General features: G+C 35.8%; 1 protein-coding gene across 1 annotated transcript; it reads right to left on the minus strand.

The window, feature by feature from the left end:
* Positions 1 to 6,495: 6,495 nt before the first annotated feature.
* On the minus strand, positions 6,496 to 7,224 carry LOC149822318 (putative LRR receptor-like serine/threonine-protein kinase At5g48740). Its single transcript, XM_089980257.1, has 3 exons — positions 7,097 to 7,224; positions 6,893 to 7,019; positions 6,496 to 6,708 (listed from the first exon to the last, which is right to left on the minus strand). Exons 1-3 carry the CDS (start codon positions 7,222 to 7,224, stop codon positions 6,496 to 6,498), a joined length of 468 nt encoding a protein of 155 aa, XP_089836383.1.
* Positions 7,225 to 26,192: the final 18,968 nt, after the last annotated feature.

Raw genomic sequence — 26,192 nt, forward strand, 5'->3', positions numbered from 1 at the left:
CTTATCAAATCCCTAATTCTTGAAATAAAAACTCAGTTTGAATCTATTGTCAAGATTGTTCGCACTGATAATGCTCTCGAGTTTAAATCAAAAGATTTGTTACAATTTTACCAAGATCATGGCATCCAACCACAAACTTCCTGTGCCTATTCATCTCAACAAAATGGGGTGGCTGAGCGAAAACATCGACACCTCCTTGATGTTGCAAGGACCATTATGATTCAATCCAATGTTCCTGCGTCATACTGGGGTGATGCGATTACCACTGCTTGCTATCTGATCAACCGCATGCCTTCGTCTTCTGTGGGTGATCAAATTCCATTACATATCCTAAAACCTAATGCCCCACTTTTTTCTTTCTCACCAAAAATATTTGGATGTGTCTGTTTTGTTCATAAACTTGGCCCTGACCGTGATAAATTAGCAGCTCAAGCTACAAAATGCATATTTATTGGTTATCCGAAAAATCAGAAGGGCTATCGATGTTATGATCCTATTTCTCGCCGAGAGTATGTCAGTGCGGACGTATCTTTCCTGGAATCCTCTCCATATTACTCTAGTTCCGGTTCTCCACTGCAAGTTGATCCAGCTGAGTCTTTTCCATTACCTATACCTCCTTTTCCTTTGGAATCTGTGCCCTCCTTACCGAACCAAACTTCATCCTCTTCCAGATTTAATAATCCTCCATTGGTATATGTGCGTAGAGCTCCACTTCCGCAAGAGCCTTCATCTTCTTCTTCTCCTGAGGTAAGTTCTACTGACAATAGTGTTCTTCAGGATGATGATAACAGGCCTATTGCTCTACGAAAAGGGACAAGACAATGCACCTTATATCCCATAGCTCATTTTGTCTCCCATGCCAGAATTGGACATAAGATGAAGTCTTTTATTTCAGCCTTGTCTGCTGAAACCATTCCTCTGAACTATCAGCAGGCAGCACTTGATAATCGCTGGAAGATGGCTATGCAAGAAGAAATGACAACTTTGGTATCTCAGCATACCTGGGATCTAGTTGATTCCCCAGCAGATGCTGACATTGTTGGTTGTAAATGGGTATATACAATAAAGTACAAATCTGATGGTTCTATTGAAAGGTACAAGGCCAGATTAGTTGCGAAAGGATATACCCAGACATATGGAATTGACTTCTTTGAAACGTTTTCTCCTGTTGCACGGATGGGTACCATCCGTCTTGTTCTCTTAGTAGTTGTTCAGCATGGCTGGAACTTGTGTCAATTAGATGTGAAAAATGCATTTCTTTATGGGGATCTCTCTGAGACCGTTTACATGCAACAACCTTCAGGTTTTGAGGTTGAGGGGGAGTGTCATAAGGTGTGCAAATTGAGAAAGGCGATTTATGGCTTGAAACAAAGTCCTCGTGCATGGTTTCAAAAGTTGTTTGCAGTGATGTCAAGCTTTGGTTTTAACAGATCAGCAGCAGATCATACTCTTTTTATAAAGAAAACTAGCTCTGGCATAGTTGTTATGGTAGTATATGTGGATGACATCATTCTTATAGGAGATGATGTGAAAGCTATTGAAGCCACAAAAGCTCATCTTCACAAACACTTTGTTACAAAAGACCTTGGTTCACTCAGGTATTTTCTGGGTATAGAAGTTGCTAGAAGCCGTGAAGGGATGGTTCTGTCTCAATGAAAGTATGTTCTTGACTTATTAAAGGAAACAGGCATGTTGGAAGCTAAACCAGCAAATATTCCCATGGACCATAAAGTTCAGTTGGTTGAAGAAGGGTCAAAACCTGTTGATAGCAAACGCTATCGCTCACTAGTAGGGAAGTTACTATATGTAACTGTGACCAGACCAGATATTGCTTTAGCAGTAAGCAAAGTTAGCCAGTTCATGGACAAACCAACTGAGGTACACTGGAATGCAGCCATAATGATTCTCAGATATCTAAAGTCCTCTCTTGGAAAGGGGTTACTGTTCAAGAAAGGTGGAACACTGGAGATAGTAGCTTATTTTGATGCTGACTATGCTGGATCTGTAGTAGATAGAAAGTCTACCACAGGATTCTGTGTGTTTCTGGGAGACAACTTGATTTCATGGAGAAGTAAGAAACAAAATGTGGTTTCCAGGTCGAGTGCAGAATCAGAATATCGGGCTATGGCCCAAATAGCTGCTGAATTGATATGGGTTCGCACTGTTCTTAATGATCTCCAGGTGAAGGTTTCCTCTCCAATGACCATGATGTGTGATAACAAAGCGGCAACATATATAGCAAACAATCCTGTCTTTCATGAGAGAACAAAGCACATTGAGGTTGATTGTCACTATGTAAGAGATATAATTCAAGCTGGTCATATCACTACAAAATACCTAAAGTCTGAAGACCAAGTTGCAGATATGTTTACAAAGCCTCTTGCTAGGCCTAATTTCTCCAGATGCTGTGACAAGCTGAGCATGATAGATATCTATGCTCCAGCTTGAGGGGAGTGTTGAGAATATGTGGTTTTTTAGGTTAAGTTATTCTTTATTAGAGGTTTTCTGAAATACTTTTTTCATAAGGACTTAGATGTAATTTCTCAGTTTTTGCCTCTCTCTCTCTATTTAATATAGAGAGAAGCCCTAATCGTGGTTAACGAGTTCTATTGTGCAGTTTCTCTCTTCCTCTCTCTCTCTCTCTCTCTACACAAGTGGCTGTACATCTCTTCTCATTTTACAATTATGATATTATCCGAGCCTAAGTTCAATGGTTACCCAGCTTATTTATACCTGAATGGAGATACAGTGGAAAAAGCTGTAAGCAAATTTACAATGCTTTGATGAAATCTAAAGCATATGTTGTTAAATACACTCAGAATGTTAGTACTTAATAAGTAACAATGAATTGTATTAGGAGGTTCCTTACATTATTTTATTTCAATCATGGAGCCATGCTTGATTAGGGAGACTAGTTTGCTGGCCCATGAAATAAACGATTCCATAATGCCTTCTGGACAGCTTACTTTATGAATCAAAATTGATAATGTTAAGGCATATTATCCACCAAATTACAACCCTTTAGAACAAATGGTCAAGAACATTAGATTGAAAGAAGGATGAAAATTGAAAATTGTTGCTTTTATGTTTTGAAAATTGCAAATTTGTTATTATTAGCCATTTATTGGGCTAAGTATTCCAATTACTAGTTAAATATGCAAAGTGATGGGGTAGTGCAGATTGTTTATATGGCATATGTGAAGAAAAGTGAGAACTCTCTATCTATTTCTCTTGCATTTCTTACACGTCTTTAAGCATTTTTTCTCTTTCTCCACTTCACATAGAATCCTACTAACCTACCACTCTTTACAAGAGTCTAATTGCTTCTTAATATCAATATTGTAACCATAAAATTAATCATGGCCTTCGTATCGATATTGATGATAAAACTTTTTTAAAAAAGAAAGAATACTGGACAACATATGCCAGGCATTGTGGTGCCAAAAGTAAAAGAAAAAGTAGAAAAACTTAAGAGAAAAGCACAACATCTATGTATGTCAGTAGTGCATTTTCATCAATATCGATACGAAGGTCGTGATTAATTTTATGGTTACAATATTGATATTAAGAAGCAATTATACTCTTGTAAAGAGTGGTAGGTTAGTAGGATTCTATGTGATCGCTTGCATTTTATATGAGGACACACTATCAGAGGATAAATGCAATAAGTTCTTTATAGTTGAATCATATCAAGCTACGTATAATGCATATTCATTTCTTCTTATGACGGATAATGTTTCATACATCGCTCTATCGACTCTTATACATGTCTATCCACCAAAAATGGTTCGTAAATAGGGCAACCTAAGGTGAAAAGATGAGTCATATGTGTATATTTGTCCTATTATACGTGTATGTATTTATATATAATTTTAATTTGTGATGAGAATATGTTAATGAGGAAGAAGAAGTTATGCAACAAAACACAAAAAAGTTAAAAGAGTATGAATTTGGTGAAGAAACTTTGTTGGCAAGTGATGTAAGTGTTACGTTTGCTCGTTTGTATAGTTATTCTTTTGTTATGTTTGTATGTTGACTCGTTTGAAGCTAACATGAATGTATCACATATTTTGACTATATAGCATCTAGCAAGAATTATAGAAAGACTCAAAGCAGCTTACAACGAGTACATAGAAAGATGAAAGAAACTACCAATGACCTTTTACCTTACCTCATATTTCTTTGAATATGAAAAAAAAGGTTTCTATTGTTTTCCAACCGATTAATAAAAACTAACTGGTTAACCTTTTCTGTTTATAGCAAATGGTTACAACTAAAGGGCAGTGAGATGAGGCAACTTGGTACTTAGAGAGCAGCGAGTTGTCGCATCAATTCTTTGAAGGTGATAAGATATCCATTGAGTAACTTTTCATACTTACAAAACTTAGAATTTACATGTGCACAACGACCTTAAACACGATTTATATTGCAAATCTTAATTCCTATCAACTGGGACAACTACCACTAGGTTCTTTAGGAAATGAACGTAAAGAAAAGATGTTCAAAGTGTGCAATTCTATGGGGTCCACAGATTATGCAGATGAGAACGTCATACAAGGTTTGGATCGTTACAAAATTCTTGTGGGAAAAGATATACAACTAAAAATATAGAAAACACAGGCAGCTATTGAAAAACAAAAAACGTAAGCGTAAAGTTTTGGCATTATATGGGTTTTTGAAAAATATCATGAGAAAATCATGATATTTTCAAAATATTGCTGATATTTTGGTATTTCAACATTTAAAATGTTATTTCATTAAAATATTATTGGCTGTACGAATCCGTGTCTGAATCAACATATCATAGTGTGCCATGTCCTTGTGACATAGGCCATTGCATGTACTTTTGGATAGGTAGCGACCATTCTTTGTTGACAGCAATAAAGAAGATTAAATTCATTTTGCATTCTTGATAGTTCCATCATTAAGACATTAGATCTCATAAACCAACCAACATTCACCTTGTTCCTTTTCTTAGGTTAATTAGACTATATATCTAGGGATGTAAACAAGTTAGACTCGGGTTGGATCTAAGCATTACCAACAAATTGAGATTTAGATGGGATCAGATAAGACCAAAGAATCCAAAACCGACTAGCTTAAAATTTTACATTTACACATAATCAGATTTGGGCTCATATGGGATGCAAAACTCAATACCGAGTCCGGATCCAATTATTGTTCATATCATGATTCGGCTACTGAATCTGACTAGTCGGATTCAAATTCAAGTCAGATGGTGGATTAGATCCAACCATGCTTTATTTTTCTCAAAGATAAAGAGTTACTCATCCATTGACCTCCTATCCTCATAGATGATTATTTAGTTGAAAGTGTACTTGAAAGAAACTCCAAATTCAACTAGCTGAGTGAAAGGACCTTAGTGGCCTTTGATGGCTTGAGGGGGCTGCTGGTGGACTTGAGAAAGGAGGACTTGCTGGTTATTGAGAAATTAGTTTTAAGTCTCAAGTGTACATTGAAGGTTGATCAAGCTTGTTCAAGCACAACAGACAATTCAATGACAAACTGTGGTCAAGTACTATCCACACTGAAGCTACTCAATTTCTTTATGACCAAGTAATGCTCTGTAGTACCACTGAGGTGGTATCCCATGTGGTAAGCGGGGTCCTGTGCCAAGCTGAAGGCCCAGGTTTGAATCCCTCTGCACACGGGGCTTAAGAGATATCTGGTAGGGGTCTGCCTAACCCCAGCTTGCCTTTCAAAAAAAAAAAACAAGTACTGCTCTGTAGTAGCAACAATATTTGTGCTTGCAACAGGAGACACTTTTACAAATGTCAACAATTTCTTTATCTTTTCCAAGCCGCATGAGCAACACAAAAGGCTCTGCTCAATATTTGTGATTTTCTGTTTGAATTCTCGATATGGCTGTCACACGTAATTTGGACTCAGCAGTAGGGTTGAGTTATTTAGTTGAGTCCCCAAATCATGACAAGAATAAAATGATAACCATGTAACGGTTTCACCTCCACATTTGCCGCGAATTGGGTAAACTTCAAAGTCTTGTATGTCATACCAGGACCAATGGGTAGCTCTGGGCCACATGCAGCCTTCAATTGGGAAGTGTATCAGGTCAATGTTAAATATAAACCCTAATACTTTGGCCAATCTTCAAATCAGAAGAAAAATCTTCGATTAAAAACTCAATGGGATTCAAAACGTGTTTCTAGGAGTAAAAAGTTGCAATGTTGTCCAACTGTACTGCAGTTGTTTCCAAAATACATAATTGTTTATACAACATTTTCTTGAAGCATTTACACAATTCATGGATGGCTCATAAATATTACATACAACCAATATTCTAGTTCAAGAGAATAACTGAGAAAGTGGGGAATTTACAGATGCCCTTGGTGAGCCATGACGCCAAGGCAAAATACATGGAATAGAATGTTTGAACCCAGTTTTGACACGTTAAAACTGTTTTCCCTTTGGGGCTCTGCTCAGTCTCTTCTACTGTATTTTTCCGAGAAGAAAATGTCAATGGAAACAGCAGCAAGAGCGTAAAAGTTCAAGATCAAAAGCTGTTTCTAGTTCATGTAAAATCTCTGCCATTGATGGCCTAAGGTAAGGATCATCTTCCACACACCTTAAGGCAACAGAAGCAACCAGTTCCATGCTTCTTGCATTGTACCCATGCTTTAGACTTTCATCCACAATCATGAACCAGCCAGCTTCAAAGTTACATTTGACCTGCATTTTAAATTATCACAAAAACAAATCATAAATTAGCGCACATTCACATGTGCAGTTTGCATGCCTGCGTGGTATGTATGCAAGTCTACATGAGCATGCATGTTTAATCCCATTGATAGATGATGAAGGAAGCTACAACATATCAAGCAGGATAAGAGTTTCAATTGAGTTTTGAAGGTACCCATTCAACCAAATCAAAGGAGCATGGATCACAGGGACAGCGCTGCTTCAAAAAAGTTGTCCCACAGATCAACTCCATTAAGACAACCCCAAAGTTGAAGACATCATTATCATCAATTAAATGATCCCTGCACACATCAAAATAGTAAGAAATATATGCATACTATATAGAGCAGTAGAAAGATAAATCTAGTCAAAAGTTTACTGTGATCTCAAGAGTGAATCAGTTTCTGCATAAACAGCCTCTGTATTCGCCGCTTGTTTATGCATAGTGACAAACCCACGTAGCTTTATGTTCATGTTCTGGAACATAAGCACGTTCTTGCTCTTCATATTGCCATGTGTTGTTTCAGGACTGACACTATGTAGAAAGTTCAATTCTAACATGTTCCGAAGACATTTTGTATGTTAGTATAAGTGATAGTTTTAACATGTAGAAATAAACAATATACAATGAGTTCATATTGAAAAAGTCTTGACTAAGAAACAAATTAAAAATAAATTAGACCTAATGCAAGGTCCATGTAGAAGAGGAAACATATACATAAAGAGTTGAAATAAATAGAAAAAAACTTACAAAAAACATTAAGTAGTGACTCAATATGAGTTTGTGGTTCACATGAAGCAAATTTACAAAAATGTAAAATCAAATAGCAATGTGATAAAAAATATTGAGATCTGTTCTTAATCTGCAATGTCATCCCACGATATGCATGCCTCCAGTACATGCCAGAAATAAAAAATGTTTAAAAAATCCCCAAAAAACTATAATCTAGTCTAATAAAAAAACTGGCTGAGCAAACCAAAGTGATCACCATTTCTTGAATTATTGTGTTTTCTGTAAAAAGTTACAGATGGGTGCCAAGTTACAGTGCATAAAGATGCATATACATATACATATTCATATTCAAACGTTCATACATACATGAACATAGACATACAACACACATATACATGCTTACCCATGGTAGAATTCAATAGTCAAATCGTACGTCTTGCTGCCAACTGTATGAACTCATGAAATAGCTTTGCATTTAACACAAAATTTAAGGCACTTTTTGGGAGAAAACTTTCATAATTTTGCATTTCACAGCAAATAACCATCACCAACTGGGTAAAGATATTATTTTCCACACACATGCATGTAAGCATGCTCAAATACACACCCAACAACCAAAAAAGTGTCACTTTCTGAAACTAAATGAATACGCTGCAAGTGTAAAGAATTGTGTATAGCATTATTGAGAAACTTCAGTTACCTTTTGCAATATCAATTGCAATCTTCAATCTGCGAAGCCAATTCATTTTTCTTCTTTTACTTTTAAAACCTGAAGCAATCTTCACAAGTTCCGTGAACTGCCTACAATAATATAATCTAATGAAAATGATACAAATGTTTACCTTTTGTATCATTAATTGCATCTTTCAACTTGCCAAACCAACTTGTTTTTCTTCTTTTAATAATGTGACCTGAATTTTATTCAGATAGTAATTCAAACTACTGAGATTCACAATTAAGGCGAGTATCAAAAGTTTCAAAGAAAATGCAACAATATAAAACAAAGACATAATTTTTCCACTTTATATTTCAACATACCACGCAAGATTTCTGCCAAAGATTCATCGAATAGATGATCATGAGCTAAAGTTTGATTTTCTGGTTTATGGAAATATCCATCCAGAGAAACAATGTTTTGATGGTTGGACGATTGAAACACCTGCAGATTTGGCATGATAGTAAGTAACTAAAAGTTCAAATGCAATTTATTCCTTTTAATAGCAACAGTGCATCATATTAAGAAGCTTCTTAGCATAGTATGTTTCAGTTGACAACTGATGTTATTTTGCTCTAACCTGATCCATCCTTAACTCTACTTCAAGGTTACATGTTGATTAACATTAATATGAAAAGTCTCTAGTCATCATGAAAACACTGCTCTCTCTCTCTCTCTCTCTTCACAAACATAGACACTTATGCAAGCATTAAAGATAAAATAGATAAAGAGGAAACAGGATTGCTGAAACTTGCAATTTAGACACTTATCACAAAGAAACCTCTAGGAAAAAGAAAGGAAAATAAACCACCGTAAAACCATGTCCAAGATTGCAAGGGATTTGCTTTGTGTTACTGGCATTTGTTTCAAGTATAATCCTGCTAAGAGACTCAATGCAGTCAGCATGATGAAATCAATGATTTTGCAATTTTCTAGAGCTGTGGATTATCAGGCTGATTCCAAAGTTGTTAAGGATGCATAAGAGAAAATTGAGAATATGTTTCTGTCTGATATGCATACCATTTTTCTGGTTTTACCACATTATCTGGATTAACAAAAATTAATAATCATATTCACCTTCCAATAATGAAACAATTGGAAAGAATATTTTAATTGCATGGTTGATGGACATTTTGTGGATGTAGTGTGGATTACCATTTCGGGTCAACTAAACATGGAGCACTTTTACCCAGGTTTACCAGAAACACTATAGAACATGGGGAAGCGTGCTTCCCGAAACGCGTTTTGAAAGCGCAAAATGTGGCACTTTCAAAACGCATGGAGAAGCGACCATTTTAATTGGGAAGCGTTCTTCCCTTTAATGGGGAAGCACACTTCCCACTATTGGGAAAATCGCTTCCCCGTTTGTTGCCCACTTGCTTGAAGTGAGTTTCTTTGTTTTGAGGGGGGCTTAGACAGTTTTAACTTTTAATAAAAAAAAAATTAGCCCAATATCAGGAAAGCTCAATTTCTGTTCGCTTTCCACTTGAATCTTAGGTCGCTTCCCTTTTCATTTTCTCATCGAACCCGGTTCGATTCCTATGTCGTTTCTGGTTCGCTTCTCTTCTCGTTTCCGAGATGATTTCCGGTTCGCTTCAAAGTCATTTCATGCTTCCTGTTTCCTAAAATTTTAGAAATGTCCCGCTTCCCGCTCCCACTTCCTGAATCTCTTCCCGCTCCCGCTTCCTAGACTGACAACTTTGCTTTTACCAAGAAGAGTTCTTATCACAGTCCTATCATGTTTGAGACTAGGGATTCCATGATTTATGGAGTCAAATCATTGAGATTCTTCTAAATGCAGACGAAAAGAACTAATTTTAAAGCTATCATTTTGACAGCTGGAATATAAAGAATTGTTGCCTTCTATGTAGCAAGTTATTAATAAACTTACTGGAATCAGGTACATTAAAAAAGCTTTGAATAAATTTCCAACTGGTAATGTGTCTGAAAGAGTGTAATATATCAAAGAATGTGATTTTGGTAACAAAATGGATGCGTTGATGACAAAAAAGCAATTAATGCAAAAGAAATCCGAAGGAGTGATCCACAAAAACTTTAGAAGAATAGAAATCCTTATGTGATAAAAAATAAAATAAAATAAAATATTCAGTGGCTCAACAAACATGATAAAAGCACAATTCTTTTGTTTTGTCAGTTAAGGAGAAAAAAGGAAGAAAGATTCTTCAAAAAAATTGAGGAAATTCATAGTACAACAACAACAACTATGCCTTCATCCCAAAACAATTGGGGTCAGCGATATGAACCAAAAAAAAAATCATTTTGGGTCTTCCACACAAATCCTTCTCTTCCAATCATTTCTATCCAATGTCATGTCCTCAGTGAGGTTCAAAGCATTCATATCCTTTCCTATCATCTCCATCTAAGTCTTCCTAGGCCTACCCCGACCTCTTTTAACTAATATATTTTCCCATTTCTCCATCCTTCTAACTGGAGCATCATTAGGCCTTCGCCGAATATGTCCAAACCACCGTAAACGATTCTCTCTCATCTTATTTTCAAAGGGTGCAACGCCTACCTTCTTACGTATCTCCTCGTTCTGAATCTTATCTTTTATTGTATTTCCACACATCCATCTAAGCATACGCATCTCAGCTACACTCATTTTTTGAATATGATGTCTCTTGGCAGCCCAACATTCCGTACCATATAGTAAAGTGGGCCTAATAGTCGTCCTATAAAACTTTCCCTTCAACCGCAATGGCAATCTACGATCGCACAACACTCCAGTTGCACTTTTCCATTTCATTCACCCAACCTTTATCCTATGATTTACATCTCCATCAATTTCTCCGTACTTTTGAATGATAGATCCTAAATATTTGAAATAGTCATCCACCGGTATTACTTGCTGACCAAGCTTCACTACACTCCCATCACTACTTCGTTGCTTACTAAACCGACATTCCATAAATTTTGTCTTACTCTTACTCAACTTAAAACTGCTTGCTTCCAATGTCTGTTTTCATAATTCTAACTTAGCATTAACCCCAACTCTAGACTCATCGATCAAAACAATATCATCAGCAAACAACATACACCACGACACATTTTCTTGAATTGATCTCGTAAGCTCATCCATCACTATAGCAAATAGGAAAGGGCTTAAAGCAGATCCTTGATGTAACCCAACCGTTATAGGAAAATTGGTTGTCACCCCTCCACAAGTGCGGACATTGGTTACTGCGCCTTCATACATATCTTTAATTATACTAATGTACTTGAGAGAAACATCTTTCTTCATCATTGTCCACCAAAGAACGTCCCTAGGTACTCTGTCGTATGCCTTCTCCAAATCAATAAAAACCATATGCAAATCTTTGTTCCTCTCTCTATATATCTCAATAAGTTGTCTAAGAAGATGTATAGCTTCCATAGTTGATCTTCTAGGCATAAAACCAAATTGATTCTCCGATATCATGACAACCTTCCTCAACCTAGACTCAATCACCCTCTCCCAAAGTTTCATAGTATGACTCATGAGTTTTATACCACGATAGTTTGTGCAATCTTGTATATCACCCTTATTCTTATATAGAGGCACTAAAGTACAATTCCTTCACTCATTAGGCACCTTATTTGTCCGCCAAATCTTGTTAAAAAGTTTTGTCAACCATTCTAAACCTTTCTCTCCCAAGCATTTTCAAGCCTCGATAGGTATACCATCTGGGCCAACTGCCCTTCTTGATTGCTAAACCATTTACCCCCAGATTGTCCTAAGGTAACTAAAGAGGATATGCTTTTTTTTCTTTGAATGATTATGATATTATCCGAGCCTAGGTTCAATGGTTACCCAGCTTATTTATACCTGAATGGAGATACAGTGGAAAAAGCTGTAAGAAAATTTACAATGCTTTGATGAAATCTAAAGCATATGTTGTTAAATACACTCAGAATGTTAGTACTTAATAAGTAACAATGAATTGTATTAGGAGGTTCCTTACATTATTTTATTTCAATCATGGAGCTATGCTTGATTAGGGAGACTATTTTGCTGGCCCATGAAATAAACGATTCCATAATGCCTTCTGGATAGCATACTTTATGAATCAAAATTGATAATGTTAAGGCATATTATCCACCAAATTACAACCCTTTAGAACAAATGGTCGAGAACATTAGATTGAAAGAAGGATGAAAATTGAAAATTGTTGCTTTTATGTTTTGATTACTAGATCACTAGGAAGTAATTCACTAGCATTGGGGGTTTACACCAGAGAGACTCCATCTTGCTGAAAAAGATGGTGAGTGTTCCACTCCAAGATGGTCTCATTTCTCATATCGTTTGATGATGATGCATTTACCTTTTCACTCATTTGATGACAAATCTATGCCAAACCTGAAGTATGCTTTTTTGTCTTTTGCAAGAGCTGCATGCATACATATTAGTGATCCTAAGGATTCAGTGATTTACTAAATCCTTTAGAGGATGGGACAATGGGTTCTTTACCAATTAAGCGCACCTCTCCTCACTTTGCAGTGGAAGGCCTGAAGCTGACCAGTGTCTAAAAATCATCACAAACCATTGTAATAAAATTTAAAAACATGGAAATCCAGGTTCTTTCATATGCAAGATATGTGACCTAATCCTAGTAGTTGACCTAGTAGTTCCAAATCCTAGCTGCTTTATACTTGTTCTTGAAGGAATTTGAGAAATTTGCTTGAGGACAGTGGAGAGGAAGCAAACTACATGCATTTGGTGAAGGAAAATATTGTGTGTGAACTAAAAAAGGAAGATGTCGTTAGCTTTAGGAGGTTTGAAGAACTGGATAAAGCTTATTTGGATAATTCTCATTTTGAATTTTCTGGATGCAATTGTTCATTTGGCCTCTTTAGACATTAAAATACTCGAGTTTCAAGGCCTTATTGCCTGTGGGAATCCCTCATGGAGATTCTCAGGCATGGAAATATATCACTTGTATATAAAAAAGGGCCTCTAGTGCAACTTTCTAGAGCATAGGCAAATAAGAATGTAGCTTCGTTCGTCTGAAGGGTTGATAGTCATCTGATCCTAAAGGTCAATTATCTGGATGTTCAAGACCAAATTTTGTGGCCATTGGATCAATCTTTGGCATATCAATATACTATCTTAGCAATGGAATGCAGTTCTTACTACTCATCTCACTTTAAAACTTAATTCTCTCACAGGGATGGATTGAAGAATGGAAAGGATATTTGGCATTTTACAAGAGAAGATATTTGACTAGAAAATGGAGAAATTAATATGGTGAAAAGGCAATTTACTAGGGGCTGCCTGGTGGTTTCTCTTGAAATGCTTGCCACACAAGATAGAATGAGGAAATTTTGTATTTCAATGCCAAATATGTGTCATCTTTGGGAAAGGAAGGAGACAACTGACACATGTTGCTTTAGTCACAAATGGAAGAATGCTGCTTCTCAATACCATACATGAGGATCCTTTTTGTTAATTGAAATGGTGGTTTTCTCTCAGTCATGACTTCCATTGGAATAAAATTTTTGCGAGATTGTTTTTCACATTATTAATTGAGGACATGGAATGTCCAGAATAAGAATCATCATAAAAAGAGTACATACTACATAACCATATGATGAGCAGATAAGCAGAATAATAATAAGCATAGAGTTTCTGGTTCAAAATTCTGTGGAGCTATCCAACAGCTTGGCAATCTGGAAAGATAAATGGAAAAAAGAAGAGAGAAAAAAAGATCAATGATGAAGGTTCTCTATCCAATGAGAAGACTGAAAAGGTAGTTTGAGAGGCTTGTGCTTATAAATATTTGAAGTTGGAATGACCTAGGGATGAGTTGCTCTTAATTTCGGTTCTATTACTGCCTGATATTGGTGTGTACCCATTTCCTTGGCTTCAGGGGACAGTCCTCTTGGAAGAAGGGTGGCATTAACAATCAGGACAATGAGAGCAATTATATTGTGGGAGGGACAAAATCTCTACCAAATGTCTAAAATACTGAAACTTCAATTATGGAAATGGAAAACAGTGCAATTTGGGCAGAATTTCAACATTTTGTCTCATTTTACCAAATAGCATTGAGCATCGAGGGTTCCTGTTGGCACTCTGCATCTTTTTCTTCTGCTGCTCATAGTGATTTGGATGGATGGTACCGATTTTTTGGCAATGTGAAAATGTGTATATAGGTAATGCCATTTTCAAATGTGCCTAACATGTGAACTTTGGATCTCTTTCTTGGTTGTAAAATAGAGAATGTTATAGTTAGGTGACTCTTAAATTACCATATGGATATTAGAATCATTCTACTACATCAAGGTAAGGGACTGTCCTATACCACATTATTAGAACATCAGATATTATCACCATAGTTGGCAAACCCGTGACTCGGACCCGGATCGCTGGACCCTTGACTCGTGGGTCAGCAGGTTGACTTAGTAACTTGGATGAGTTAGGACATGAATTTTTTAGTGTTAAGACATGGAAAAAATCAAACTCCGAACTGTATAATCACTAAAATTTAGCACATGACATCAATGACTAAGCTATATAAGTGTGCAACTATACATAATTGTTGATATTATGATTTAAAAATAGATGATTCTTTATAAAAATTATCCTTTTATAAGCATTATGCATTAAAACCATGAAATGCATGACAAAAGACACATAAGTGGCATGTGGATCTGTGGTCCTGAATCGCCAGTTGGGGTCCGATCAAGGTCAACTCAGGCGATTCCCGAGTCAACTCGCCGGGTTTTCCAACTATGATTATCACAACCAATAAAATAATGAATCATTTTCCATTATAATCCATTAGTGACTTAATTCTAGACAAGTGCACGCTGTTATGAACAAAAACATTTGTTCAATTTTAGAGAAAAACATAAATGGGAACAGTATCATTTAAAATTACTAACACTAAGCATCATTAAATATTAAAATACTATTTTAAACACCCCAAAAATATTTGCACAGTTTTCCAGCTATCAGAACCTAAAGTTCCTTCTGTATCTTCCTGCTCTTTTCTCTATTTGGTGAGATATTATTTTTCAAACTCTGCACTACATCTTGGGACCTTGTCCTTTGAAAAGGTTAGGACAAATCATTTAATGAAATGATAATAGAAAGATATAACAAGAAACATTAGATTATAAGAGCAATCAAAGGGTCAGATTTCATAAAAAAGAATGCAGTGGTGTTATGACACTTGAAAACTTGAATAGGTTTACCTCATTGGAAAAGGAATTCTGGCCATGCTGCATTTGACTGTCTCTTACTTTCACTGGCTTTCTAGTAGGCAGCTTTTCTTCATGGATCTCAAAACTCCTTTGGGCCATAACGTTGCTGGAGTTGTTGGCAGAATTTGTGAAAGTGAGGTCCATTGCTGCAACGTCTATCACAGAAATATGCCTTGTAAGAATAGCATGTCTATCAATGTCAGAGGGGGGGGGGATGATTCTGCATAGAACTTTTGTCCAGTGAGATACAAAGCATACATGAAGTGGTTGAGCACGATTGCAGTTCCTCCACAGACATAATTGAATCCAAAATCCCTTCTCCCATGGTATTGATGAATTTATTTGCAGAATCTATGTTCCCCTGATTGGAGACAAACCCTGTACAAGTGAGGTCCATTATTGCAGCAACTGATATATACAGAAGTATATTTTTAAGAAAGCATGTCTGTCAATATCAGAGATAGAGAGATGATTCTGCTTAAATTCATGATTCATAATAGGAAAACAACATCTAATATGCATAAATATTTTTTCCATAGAAATACAAAACATACATGAACTGATTTTGATGCATGGCTCTGTTTCTTCTACAGACATAACTGATTCAGAACTCTGGCCCATAATGCTACTAAAGTTGTTTGTAGAATCTATGACCTCTTGATCGGAGGGAATCCCTGCACCCAAAGATGTATATTTTAGAAAAACATTGTTATTAATGTCATATGTATATATATATATAAAGAGAGAGAGAGAGAGAGAGAGAGAGAGAGAGAGAGAGAGAGAGAGAGAGATTATTATGCTTATATTCATGATTATAATAGGAAAATGAAAACATCCAATAAGCATAAAACTTTTGTCCACTGAGATACAAAACATACATGAAGTGGTTGTGCACGATACGACTTCTCCCACAGACACAACCGATTCTGAAATCCCTTGACCCACGATATTTCTGAATTTGTTTGTAGAATTTGTGTTCTCCTGACCGGAGGGAAACCCTGTGCAAGTGAGGTTCATTATTGCAGCACTTGATATATACAGAAGTATATTTTTAAGAAAAGTATGTCTATCAATATCAGATATAGAGATGATTCTGCTTAAATTCGTTATTTCTAATAGGTAAACAACATCCAATAAGCATAAATATTTTGTTCATAGAAATACAGAGCATACATGAACTCGTTTTGATGCATGAATCTGTTTCTTCCACGGAAATAACTGATTCAGAACTCCGGCCCACAATGTCGCTAAACTTGTTTGTAGAATCTATGATCTCTTGATCGGAGGGAACCCCTGCACCCAAAGATGTATATTTTAGAAAAACATTGTTATTAATGTCATATATATATTTAGAGAGAGAGAGATTATTATGCTTATATTCATGATTATAATAGGAAAATGAAAACAACATTCAATAAGCATAAAACTTTTGTCCACTGAGATACAAAACATACATGAAGTGGTTGTGCATGATTTGACTTCTCCCACAGACACAACCGATTCTGAAATCCCTTGACCCACGATATTTCTGAATTTGTCTGTAGAATTTGTGTTCTCCTGACCGGAGGGAAACCCTGTGCAAGTGAGGTCCATTATTGCAGCACTTGATATATACAGAAGTATATTTTTAAGAAAAGCATGTCTATCAATATCAGAGATAGAGATAGAGATAGAGATGATTCTGCTTAAATTCATTATTTCTAATAGGTAAACAACATCCAATAAGCATAAATATTTTGTTCATAGAAATACAGAGCATACATGAACTCATTTTGATGCATGAATCTGTTTCTTCCACGGAAATAACTGATTCGGAACTCCGGCCCACAATGTCGCTAAACTTGTTTGTAGAATCTATGATCTCTTGATCGGAGGGAACCCCTGCACCCAAAGATGTATATTTTACAAAAACATTGTTATCAATGTCATATATATATATATAGAGAGAGAGAGAGAGAGATTATTATTCTTATATTCATGATTGTAATAGGAAAACAAAAACAACATCCAATAAGCATAAAACTTTTGTCCACTGAGATACAAAACATACATGAAGTGGTTGTGCATGATTCGACTTCTCCCACAGACACAACCGATTCTGAAATGCCTTCACCCACGATATTGCTGAATTTGTTTGCAGCACCTTATATATACAGAAGTATATTTATAAGAAAAGCATGTCTATCAATATGACAGAGAGAGAGAGAGATGTTTCCGCTTAAATTCATGATTTATTATAGGAAGAAACATCCAATAAGCATAAATATTTTGACCATAGAAAGATAGAGCATACATGAACTGGTTTTGATGCATGATTCCGCTTCTTCCATAGACATAACTGATTCAGAACTCCAGACCACAATGCCACTAACACCTGATATGCAAAGATATACATATATTTTAGAAGAAAAACATTTTTGTCAATGCCAGACAGAAAGAGAAAGAGAGCATTGTGCTTATAATTTTATGATTCTAATAGGAAATTACATTCGATGAATACAAAAATATTATTATATGTTGGAAGACAAGACATACATGAAGTGACAGTGGTAAGTTATTCCACTTCTGCTTCTTTACACATATTGGATAGAACATGTATCCCAGCTATTAGTAGAAATATACATGCTAAAACTGCAAGTCTTTGGTAACTCTGGCCATGTCGGTCCTTCATCTCATAGTCTGTGATAGAATGATTGTCTGCATCTTTTGGCATTTGAATCACAATATCTGCTGGCATTTCACTTATAGCCCTAAGTGAGAGTTGATCAGATGTGAATGAGGAGGATTGACATGCTGTCCTATTTGCTCTGCATAGGAAAGAAGAAGTCGTGAATATGTAAACTTTTTAGTAATTGTAGTGCATAGAAAAATGTTCACAGTAACTTGTTTATACCTAATTATCAAAGTCTTTTTGTCCAAAGAATGAGATGAGGACAGTTTAGGCCTATAACTTTTGAGGTCTCTGAGCAGTAATATCTCAAGTTAGAGAAAACTCACACGGTAATGAACTAGCAGGAGAGTTGGTATCAATCAAACAGATTAACTATTAAGGTATACTGCACTGTACTCACAGCTGGTGAAAGTTTTGTACTCTGCCCAACTTTTCATAAGTTATTCCTTCTAAAGTACTGTTTCCAAGATTGAAAGGAAAAATGTTCAATGTTTATAAGTCTCACCTCAAATGGATGAAAATAAAACAAGATATTCATATTTGGTTCCAACAGAAACCAAAACCTAGCTCATTTAGTGTCAACATGCCTTCCTCAATATTCTGAAGAGCAATATGACAGAACATAAAACAATCATAAACATGGTAAATCGGTTAACAAAGAACAGAAAGGAGATCCATGAGCTTTCAAGTTTCTTTTGAGACTGTTATTAGTAATTGTAGTGCATAGAAAATGTTCACAATTACTTGTTCATACCTAATTATCAGAGTCTTTTTGTCCAAAGAATGAGACGAGGAGAGTTTGGGCCGATTCTTGTAATGGGGTTGGCTTGTGACGTCGCCATCGTGAAAATCCAGCGAACTGAGAGCATGAATCTTGCAGAAAAGGCCATACTCCACCATGAAAACATCAAAAAATCGCAGAGAAGGGTCATTGTGGGTAGTCGTCAGATGGGTAGCGTTGGATGGCATGCAAGAACCGGCATCAGCGTCAGCAATCAGATAATTTCCATCGAAAATACCTATAGAGGACACAATTTCAATGAAGAAACTTGTTAAGATTCTGATATGATGTGAAAACAATGGTATTCAAAGAAGCAAAGAACCGATGGAGAAGAAAATTATGTATTTCTGTATATCACCTTCAGATTTACATATCAACATATATATGTTACACAACACACTTCCCTTTCTTGAGTAGATAAGATCCCAGCCGATTTACACAATTTACAAAGGAAAGAATAAATTTAAGCAAGTAAATATAAAAAAAGAAAAAGGATTTACAACAAATGGAAAGGTAGAAATACGTAAAGATTTGAGTCTATGTAATTTCATGATTCCCGGATGCCTTAATCTACTTCTTGGGGAAAATCAAGACAGAAAATCTTAACAAAACTGCTATTTCTTGATATGAGTGGTGGTGTCATCAGTTACCAGGTGGTAGATGGTGGTGGGCGACGGCTGAATCAAAGGTGCAGAGGATCAGAATGCTCAAACGGAGGAATGCTTGGTGATCCATGAGTTTCTCAGAAAAGAACCCTGAAAACCATCAAAGAAATGCACAGGAAAATCGCCCTCAAAGAATTGAAGAAAGAAAGACTCACAGTGAAGAAGAAAAACGAGAGAATTTGCAGACGGAGTATACCTCTTGACTCCGGCGATCGGTTGAGTGAGAAGCAGATTAACAGAGGGGAGAGAAGGATGGAATCTTGCTGTAGTCTTCTGGCTTACAGAGAGAGAGAGAGAGAGAGAGAGAAAGAGCTAGAGCTGAGTTGAAAGCGTGGGAAGCGCAACAGAGTATATGTATTTGTATGTAGTAACCAGTAATCCGGCGCCAACAGCTAGCGGTGTTAATGGGTCGAACCCCCGCTAAAATAAGTGGGTCCAAACCCGGATCCGACCAAGTGATGCGGATATCGGATTCGGGTCCGACCAGATTTTTCATAAGAAAACCATTTCAGGATCCGATAAAAATTACATAAACGAGACCCGGTCCATACCAAGTAAAATAACAATTTTTAAGTTTTTATATGGAAATATTGTGGATCTTAATTGGAACTTGGGTCGGACCCGGGTTTGGTATAAAATTTCGTAAATCATGCCTGACCCATTTAATTATCGGACCTCATGGGTCTGACACGAATAGTTAATTGGACCCCTTCTTTTGTAACCAAGCCCTGAACCTACAGGATCCAGTACGGGTTGGGATGGGGTTATACCCGATCTGTTGACACTTCTACAAACGCTCCCGCTTTAAACACCCGTTGTGCCACGACTCAAGATGCAAGTGGATTGGGTCTTTGTCCGATTCCAACCCTACCGAAGGAATTGGGCCGGGTACGGTCCATAAAAATAAGGTCCGTGTTATGAACATGTCGGATTTGAAACTCATAATAGCAGATTCAGCCAGAGAGGGTCCAGAATGGGATAAATAAACAGACTTGAAACTGGGTTGGAGCCGAGTCTGGCCCAATCCAATTCATGTGTTTCATGAAAAAACAATATACTTGACCCGCTTTCTAATTTCTACATGTCCAGTTTCAGAGTCATATCACATCTGTATCCAGAACTCTACCGTGTGTTCTAAGTCAGATCCGATTTTGGATCTGGACTCACTCAATGAAATTCAGATTTAATGTTGTTCAACTCAGATCCAACCCGTTTGCAATACAGACTCAATCTTTGTAGGACTGGTAAACAAGCCGAACATGCCAATCTTTGTGATGTTCAAGCTTGGCTCATGGTTGTGTTGAACTGTATCGTTTATGGAACAAAAAAAAAAAATGTATCGTTTCAAAGCAGGAAGCAATAGGATTTGAACTTTAAACCTATTGAGCAAATTTGGATATGGCTTATTAAAAAAACACGTTATTTAAAAAATAAAACAGAAAAAATAGGACACTATTTTGGATTAAAAAAAAAAAAAGACACAAGGATGCGGTTTTCTAATTTTTTATTAATAAAACATATTTTTAATAATCTAAATAACGCAATTTTCTGAAAATATAATAAGAATTATTATGGACTAATTTTTTTTTTTACGTGTTTGGGTTGTGTTAGTTCTCTGCTTCGTGTCCCCCTAGACATGGACCAAGTAGCACGTCATTTATTTTCCATGTGACATAGATTGCCAACTTAACTTTACAAGTGAAACATAATTTGGATGGCTGTAGGGGTTGAGTTATTGATGCAGGAGCATACTGTGTTTATAAGGGTTAATTTGAATTCACTTTATGTTTTGGATTTTTTTAGTTTGTATTTGGATATTGAGTCCAAATGATGAATCCATGTCCAAAAAAAAAAGTTTATTAGATTAAAAAGTCATCTTAGTTTGAGTTATAGATTTTATCTATATTTACCATTGAAACTCCTTGTCTATAAAAGGATGAGAAATTTAGGGGTAGGATGAGAAATTTAGGGGTTTAGGGAGTCCAGTTGAAACAAATCACTTCCCCATTTTTTTACTATTCAGTTATTTTCTCACTTATTTCTTAGATTTTCTTTGAATTTTTTATTTTCTCTAAACACTTTGTAGTTTTTTTTTATAGATTTCCTCATAAATCCAAGACCAAATTTATGCCAGTTATTTAGATTTTGACGACGGAAGAACCCTCACTGAGAGCTGGGTCTTCCTGCGACGTAAAACTCCGGGTTAAGGACACAACCACCCAGTCTTGCATGCCCCCAAATGTGATAAAGCAAAGACAGCTTGACACAGGGTGTTATTTAGTTGAATCCCCAAACATGCAGGAATAATACACATTTGCTCCAAATTGGGTAAACTTCAGGTCTTGTACGTCATACCAAGCCCAATGGATAGCATTGATTAAGTGTGAGGTCAGTGTTAACTATGAGCCCAAATACTTTGGCGTAAGCTGTTTTAGTTGTAAAACCTCTGCCATTGATCGAAGCAGGTTATATGTTCTCCCCAAGAACCCGCAGGTGCGTGTTCTCGGGTCTGAATGAGCGCCACCACGTATGTAAGCACGCAGGGCCTGTTTCCCTGTGTGTGTCGGCATCACTTAGCATCGGAGTCCGGTTTGTTTCCAAAGGCTTAAGTACCCTTTCCCACCATTAGTGCCATGAAACGACGTAGGACAAAAATGTTCTCCGGTCAGAAGAGAAAAAGGGTTAAAATCATCATCGTTTTTGCCCTAAAGAGTAAACGGTTCTGCTTTAACAGGAGCTCCTCACAATATGTCACCCTAAACGTTCTATCTCATCCTTTGACGATGCACCATCTGTTGCAACAGGAGCTCCCTTTGACGACGCAACCTTTGACGTCGTCTGCTGCCGCGGGATCACCCTTTGTCGTCGTCTGCTGTCGTCGGATCACCCCTTTTCATCGTCTACTGCCTCCAAAGCACCTCTTTTCGCCGCTTACTGCCATCAGATCATAGTCGGAGCACCGTTGCCACCATCGGTTGCATCTACTTTCTAGGTGTTTCTCCTCCACTGTCGGATTAGCAAAACTTGTGTCCTTTGGTGAGTTTTGTGTAAGGTTTGGTTATGTAAACAAATTGATTTTTGTTATGTAAATCTGAATATTAAATCTTACAATCGGTTATATTATTCATGCTAAATAACACCTATTTTCATACTGAAATAAATCGACTTGTACATATCCACCTCTTGGGCATTAAAAAACAGTTAGCACGATTTGTTCTTATGAAGGCCAAACATTACAACGATATGTACTTATGAAGGCTAACATTCTACAACGATTTGTAAGTTTGAATTTAACAATGATTTATACATTTAGTGCAGTAACGATTTGTTCGATGCAACAACAATTTATACGTTTCAAGCATTAGCGATTTAGCCGATTTATGATTCAAGATTTATACATTTAAAGTAGCACCGATTTATACATTTAATGCAGTAGCGATTTATGATTTACAATGATATGTACTTATGAAGGGTTCGATTTTTACAATGATTTGTACGTTTGAAGGAGCAATTTGAACATTCGATGCAACAACGATTTATACGTTTGAAGCAGTAGTCATGTGTATTTATGATTTATGAAGTTATCACGATTTGTACTTAAGTTTGCTAAATCGTACTACGATGTTTACTTATGAAGACAAAATGTTACAACGATATGTACTTATGAAGGGTGTGATTTATACGTTTGAAGCACCAACAATTTATACGTTTGATACAGTAGCGATGAGTAATTATGAAGTTACCGCATGTTGTACTTAATTTTGCTAAATCGTACTACGATGTTTACTTATGAAGCCAAATATTATGATAAATTGTAATGTTGGTGATTGTGTAACGAATGTGATAATTTGTAATAATATATACTTGGGGAGGTGGTTGTAACATACAATGATGCGATTAAATTTATGTGTTGTGCAGATTAGCAATGACTACAATTCCTAAGTCAAGAAAGCCTTCGCCATTGGAGGGGATGACTCTTGGAGAAATCATCCGCCAATCCGATATATATGAGGGTTATGTAAAGTACCAAAATATAATGAACATTGAGAATGAAAAAGACATGAACAAATTGTTGGATATTTATTATGCGGAGCGTGATCCATCAGATATTGAAGATGAAAAGCAAATGAAGAAAGATGAGGAAAAACTAAAGATGAAGAAGAAGAAGGATGACAAATAGAAGGAAAAGCAAATGAAGAAGGAGAAGGAAAATAAAAACTACGCGCACTTATGAGGCAAAATGATTTCTTCATGCAGACCATGCAAAATTAAATCTAGATGCACATCATTCTTCATGTTATCTGTCATGATCGTTAGTTGCATCGCACTATAGTATGCATCGAGTTGTTATTTACAGTGTGAATAAAAGAAACGACTTATCATATATATTTCGTTTATAAATGAATGACACATATTTTTGTAACAAAGGAAAATCGTTGTGGCAATTTATGAGTTATGATTTATGATTTACACATTTAAAGCAGCAACGATTTATACATTTAATGCAATAGCGATTTATGATTTATAAAGTTACCATGATTTGTAATCAAGTTTGCTAAATTGTACAACGTTGTTTACTGTTGAAGCCCAAACGCTACAACGATATGTACTTCTGAAGGGTGCGATTTCTACATCGATTTGTATGTTTGAAGCAATGATTTGTACATTTAAAACAAGAACAATTTATAAGTTTGATGCAATAACGATTTATACTTGTTAACGGTAGTGATTCACGTGACAGCTATTTAATTACACGTACGATGCTTTAAAGCGATTTCCATAGGAACCGCTAAATGAACAACGATTTGAACATGCAAATGGCCACCTCATATATCTACAATGTAAATTCCTCACATACAAGTTTCAATTACATACTACAAATATCTAACAAATCGTCACTAAAAAGCACTTAATATTTTACAAATCGGTACACATATCGCATAATATATTATTATACCTAATCCTATAACCTAAACACTAAACCCTTAATATCTTACTAAACCCTAACCCTAAACCCTTAATATCACACTAAACCCTAACGCTAAACCCATAATATATTACTAAACCCTAAACCCTAAAACCGCAAAACCTGAAACCCTAAACCTCAACTGTTAACCCTAAACCCTTAACCTAAAACCTAAACTCTAACCCTAACCCTAAACCTAAACCCTAAACCCTTAATATCTTACTAAACTATAATGCTAAACCATAAACCCTTAATATATTACTAAACCCTAACCCTAAACCTTAAACCCTAACCCTAAAAGCTAAACACTAAACCCTCTACCTAAACCCTCGATTAATATGTTGATTTTGTATATCGATTTATAAGCAATCAATAGGAATTTCCATATCGATTTGTATGGTATTTGATCATCGATTTGCGTTATACTATGATAATATTTTTGTAACAAAGGCAAATTGACTAAACATTACAACGATTTTTAAGATATCAATAGAAAATGTCATATCAATTTAAGATATTGTTTTGATTCTTAATATTGATTTAAGATATTGTTTTGATTCTAAATATCAAATTTTAAGATATCAAAACAAATTTCTAAATCGATTTAAGATATTGATCTAAATCTTAATATCGATTTGTGTGCTGATTCTTGATATCGATTTAAGATATTATTTTGATTATTAATATCGATTTATATGTTATTGTTTTGATTGTAAATATCGATTTTTAAGATATCAATAGGAATTTTCATATCGATTTAAGATATTGTTTTGACTCTAAATATCAATTTTTAAGATATCAATACGAATTTTCAAATCGATTTAAGATATTGTTCTGAATCTTAATACTAATTTCTATATTGATTATTGATATCAATTTAAGATATTGTTTTGATTCTTAATATCAATTTATATGCTATTATTTTGATTCTAAATATCGAGTTATATGTTGATTCTGTATATCAATTTATAAACTATGAACAGGAATTTCTTGATCGATTTGTATCATGTTTGATAATCGAATTGCGTTATATTAAGACAATATTTTCGTAACAAAGGTAAATCGACTAAACTGTTGCCACTGAACAAATCGTTGTAATGATCGACGTTCGTAAATAAAAATCAAACAAGCGTTTAGTGTTGTGTATAGTGAAAATGCCACTGATTTGCTTTTACGAGTTGTGTTCTTATCACAATTTACACAATGATTGATAAATGTCTGAAATGGTGAATTCTGAAACGTAAAAGCAATATACTAGTAATGAGTCTCTTTGCATAAATTTTGACAAACGACTCAAACGATTTGCACAAATGCGATTTGTACTCATGCACTGCGATTTTTATCTAGATGTGGCTGACATAGACATCATTGTGTAATTCATTATACCATCGCAATTTACACAATGACGTTTGTCTTTTAGGCAATGAGCTTTGTCTAAGTGAATGACACGTACCATCACGATTTACACAATGACGTATGAAGGTCATGTGCCATCGTGATTTGCTTTTACGGGCTATGTCTATGTCAATGATATTTTCTAATCGCTTTTACGGGTGATTGGGGTTTAGGTTTTAGGTTTAAGAATTTTGGGTTTTACTTCAATGATACAAATCGACTCAACTTATTAAATACAAATCGATTTCATTCACAAAGACATTGTTCTCGTTGAAACCTCGTAACTAGGGACGTGCTTCTAATGAAATCCAGGTGCAGGAATGTGGACAATTATTTATGGAAG

Source organism: Nuphar pumila, chromosome 11 (genome assembly GCF_984573655.1).
Source record: "Nuphar pumila chromosome 11, dmNupPumi1.hap1.1, whole genome shotgun sequence".
NCBI classification, from domain to species: domain Eukaryota; kingdom Viridiplantae; phylum Streptophyta; class Magnoliopsida; order Nymphaeales; family Nymphaeaceae; genus Nuphar; species Nuphar pumila.

What these genes read in the sequence shown, in the direction of transcription:
- LOC149822318 (XM_089980257.1), bottom strand. Translation starts at nt 7,224, where the DNA reads ATGAAGAGCAAGAACGTGCTTATGTTCCAGAACATGAACATAAAGCTA. An exon ending in GATTCACTCTTGAGATCACA is followed by an intron (nt 7,020 to 7,096) that starts GTAAACTTTTGA and finishes TGATGTGTGCAG; the next exon opens with GGATCATTTAATTGATGATA. An exon ending in CCTTTGATTTGGTTGAATGG is followed by an intron (nt 6,709 to 6,892) that starts GTACCTTCAAAA and finishes TTTAAAATGCAG; the next exon opens with GTCAAATGTAACTTTGAAGC.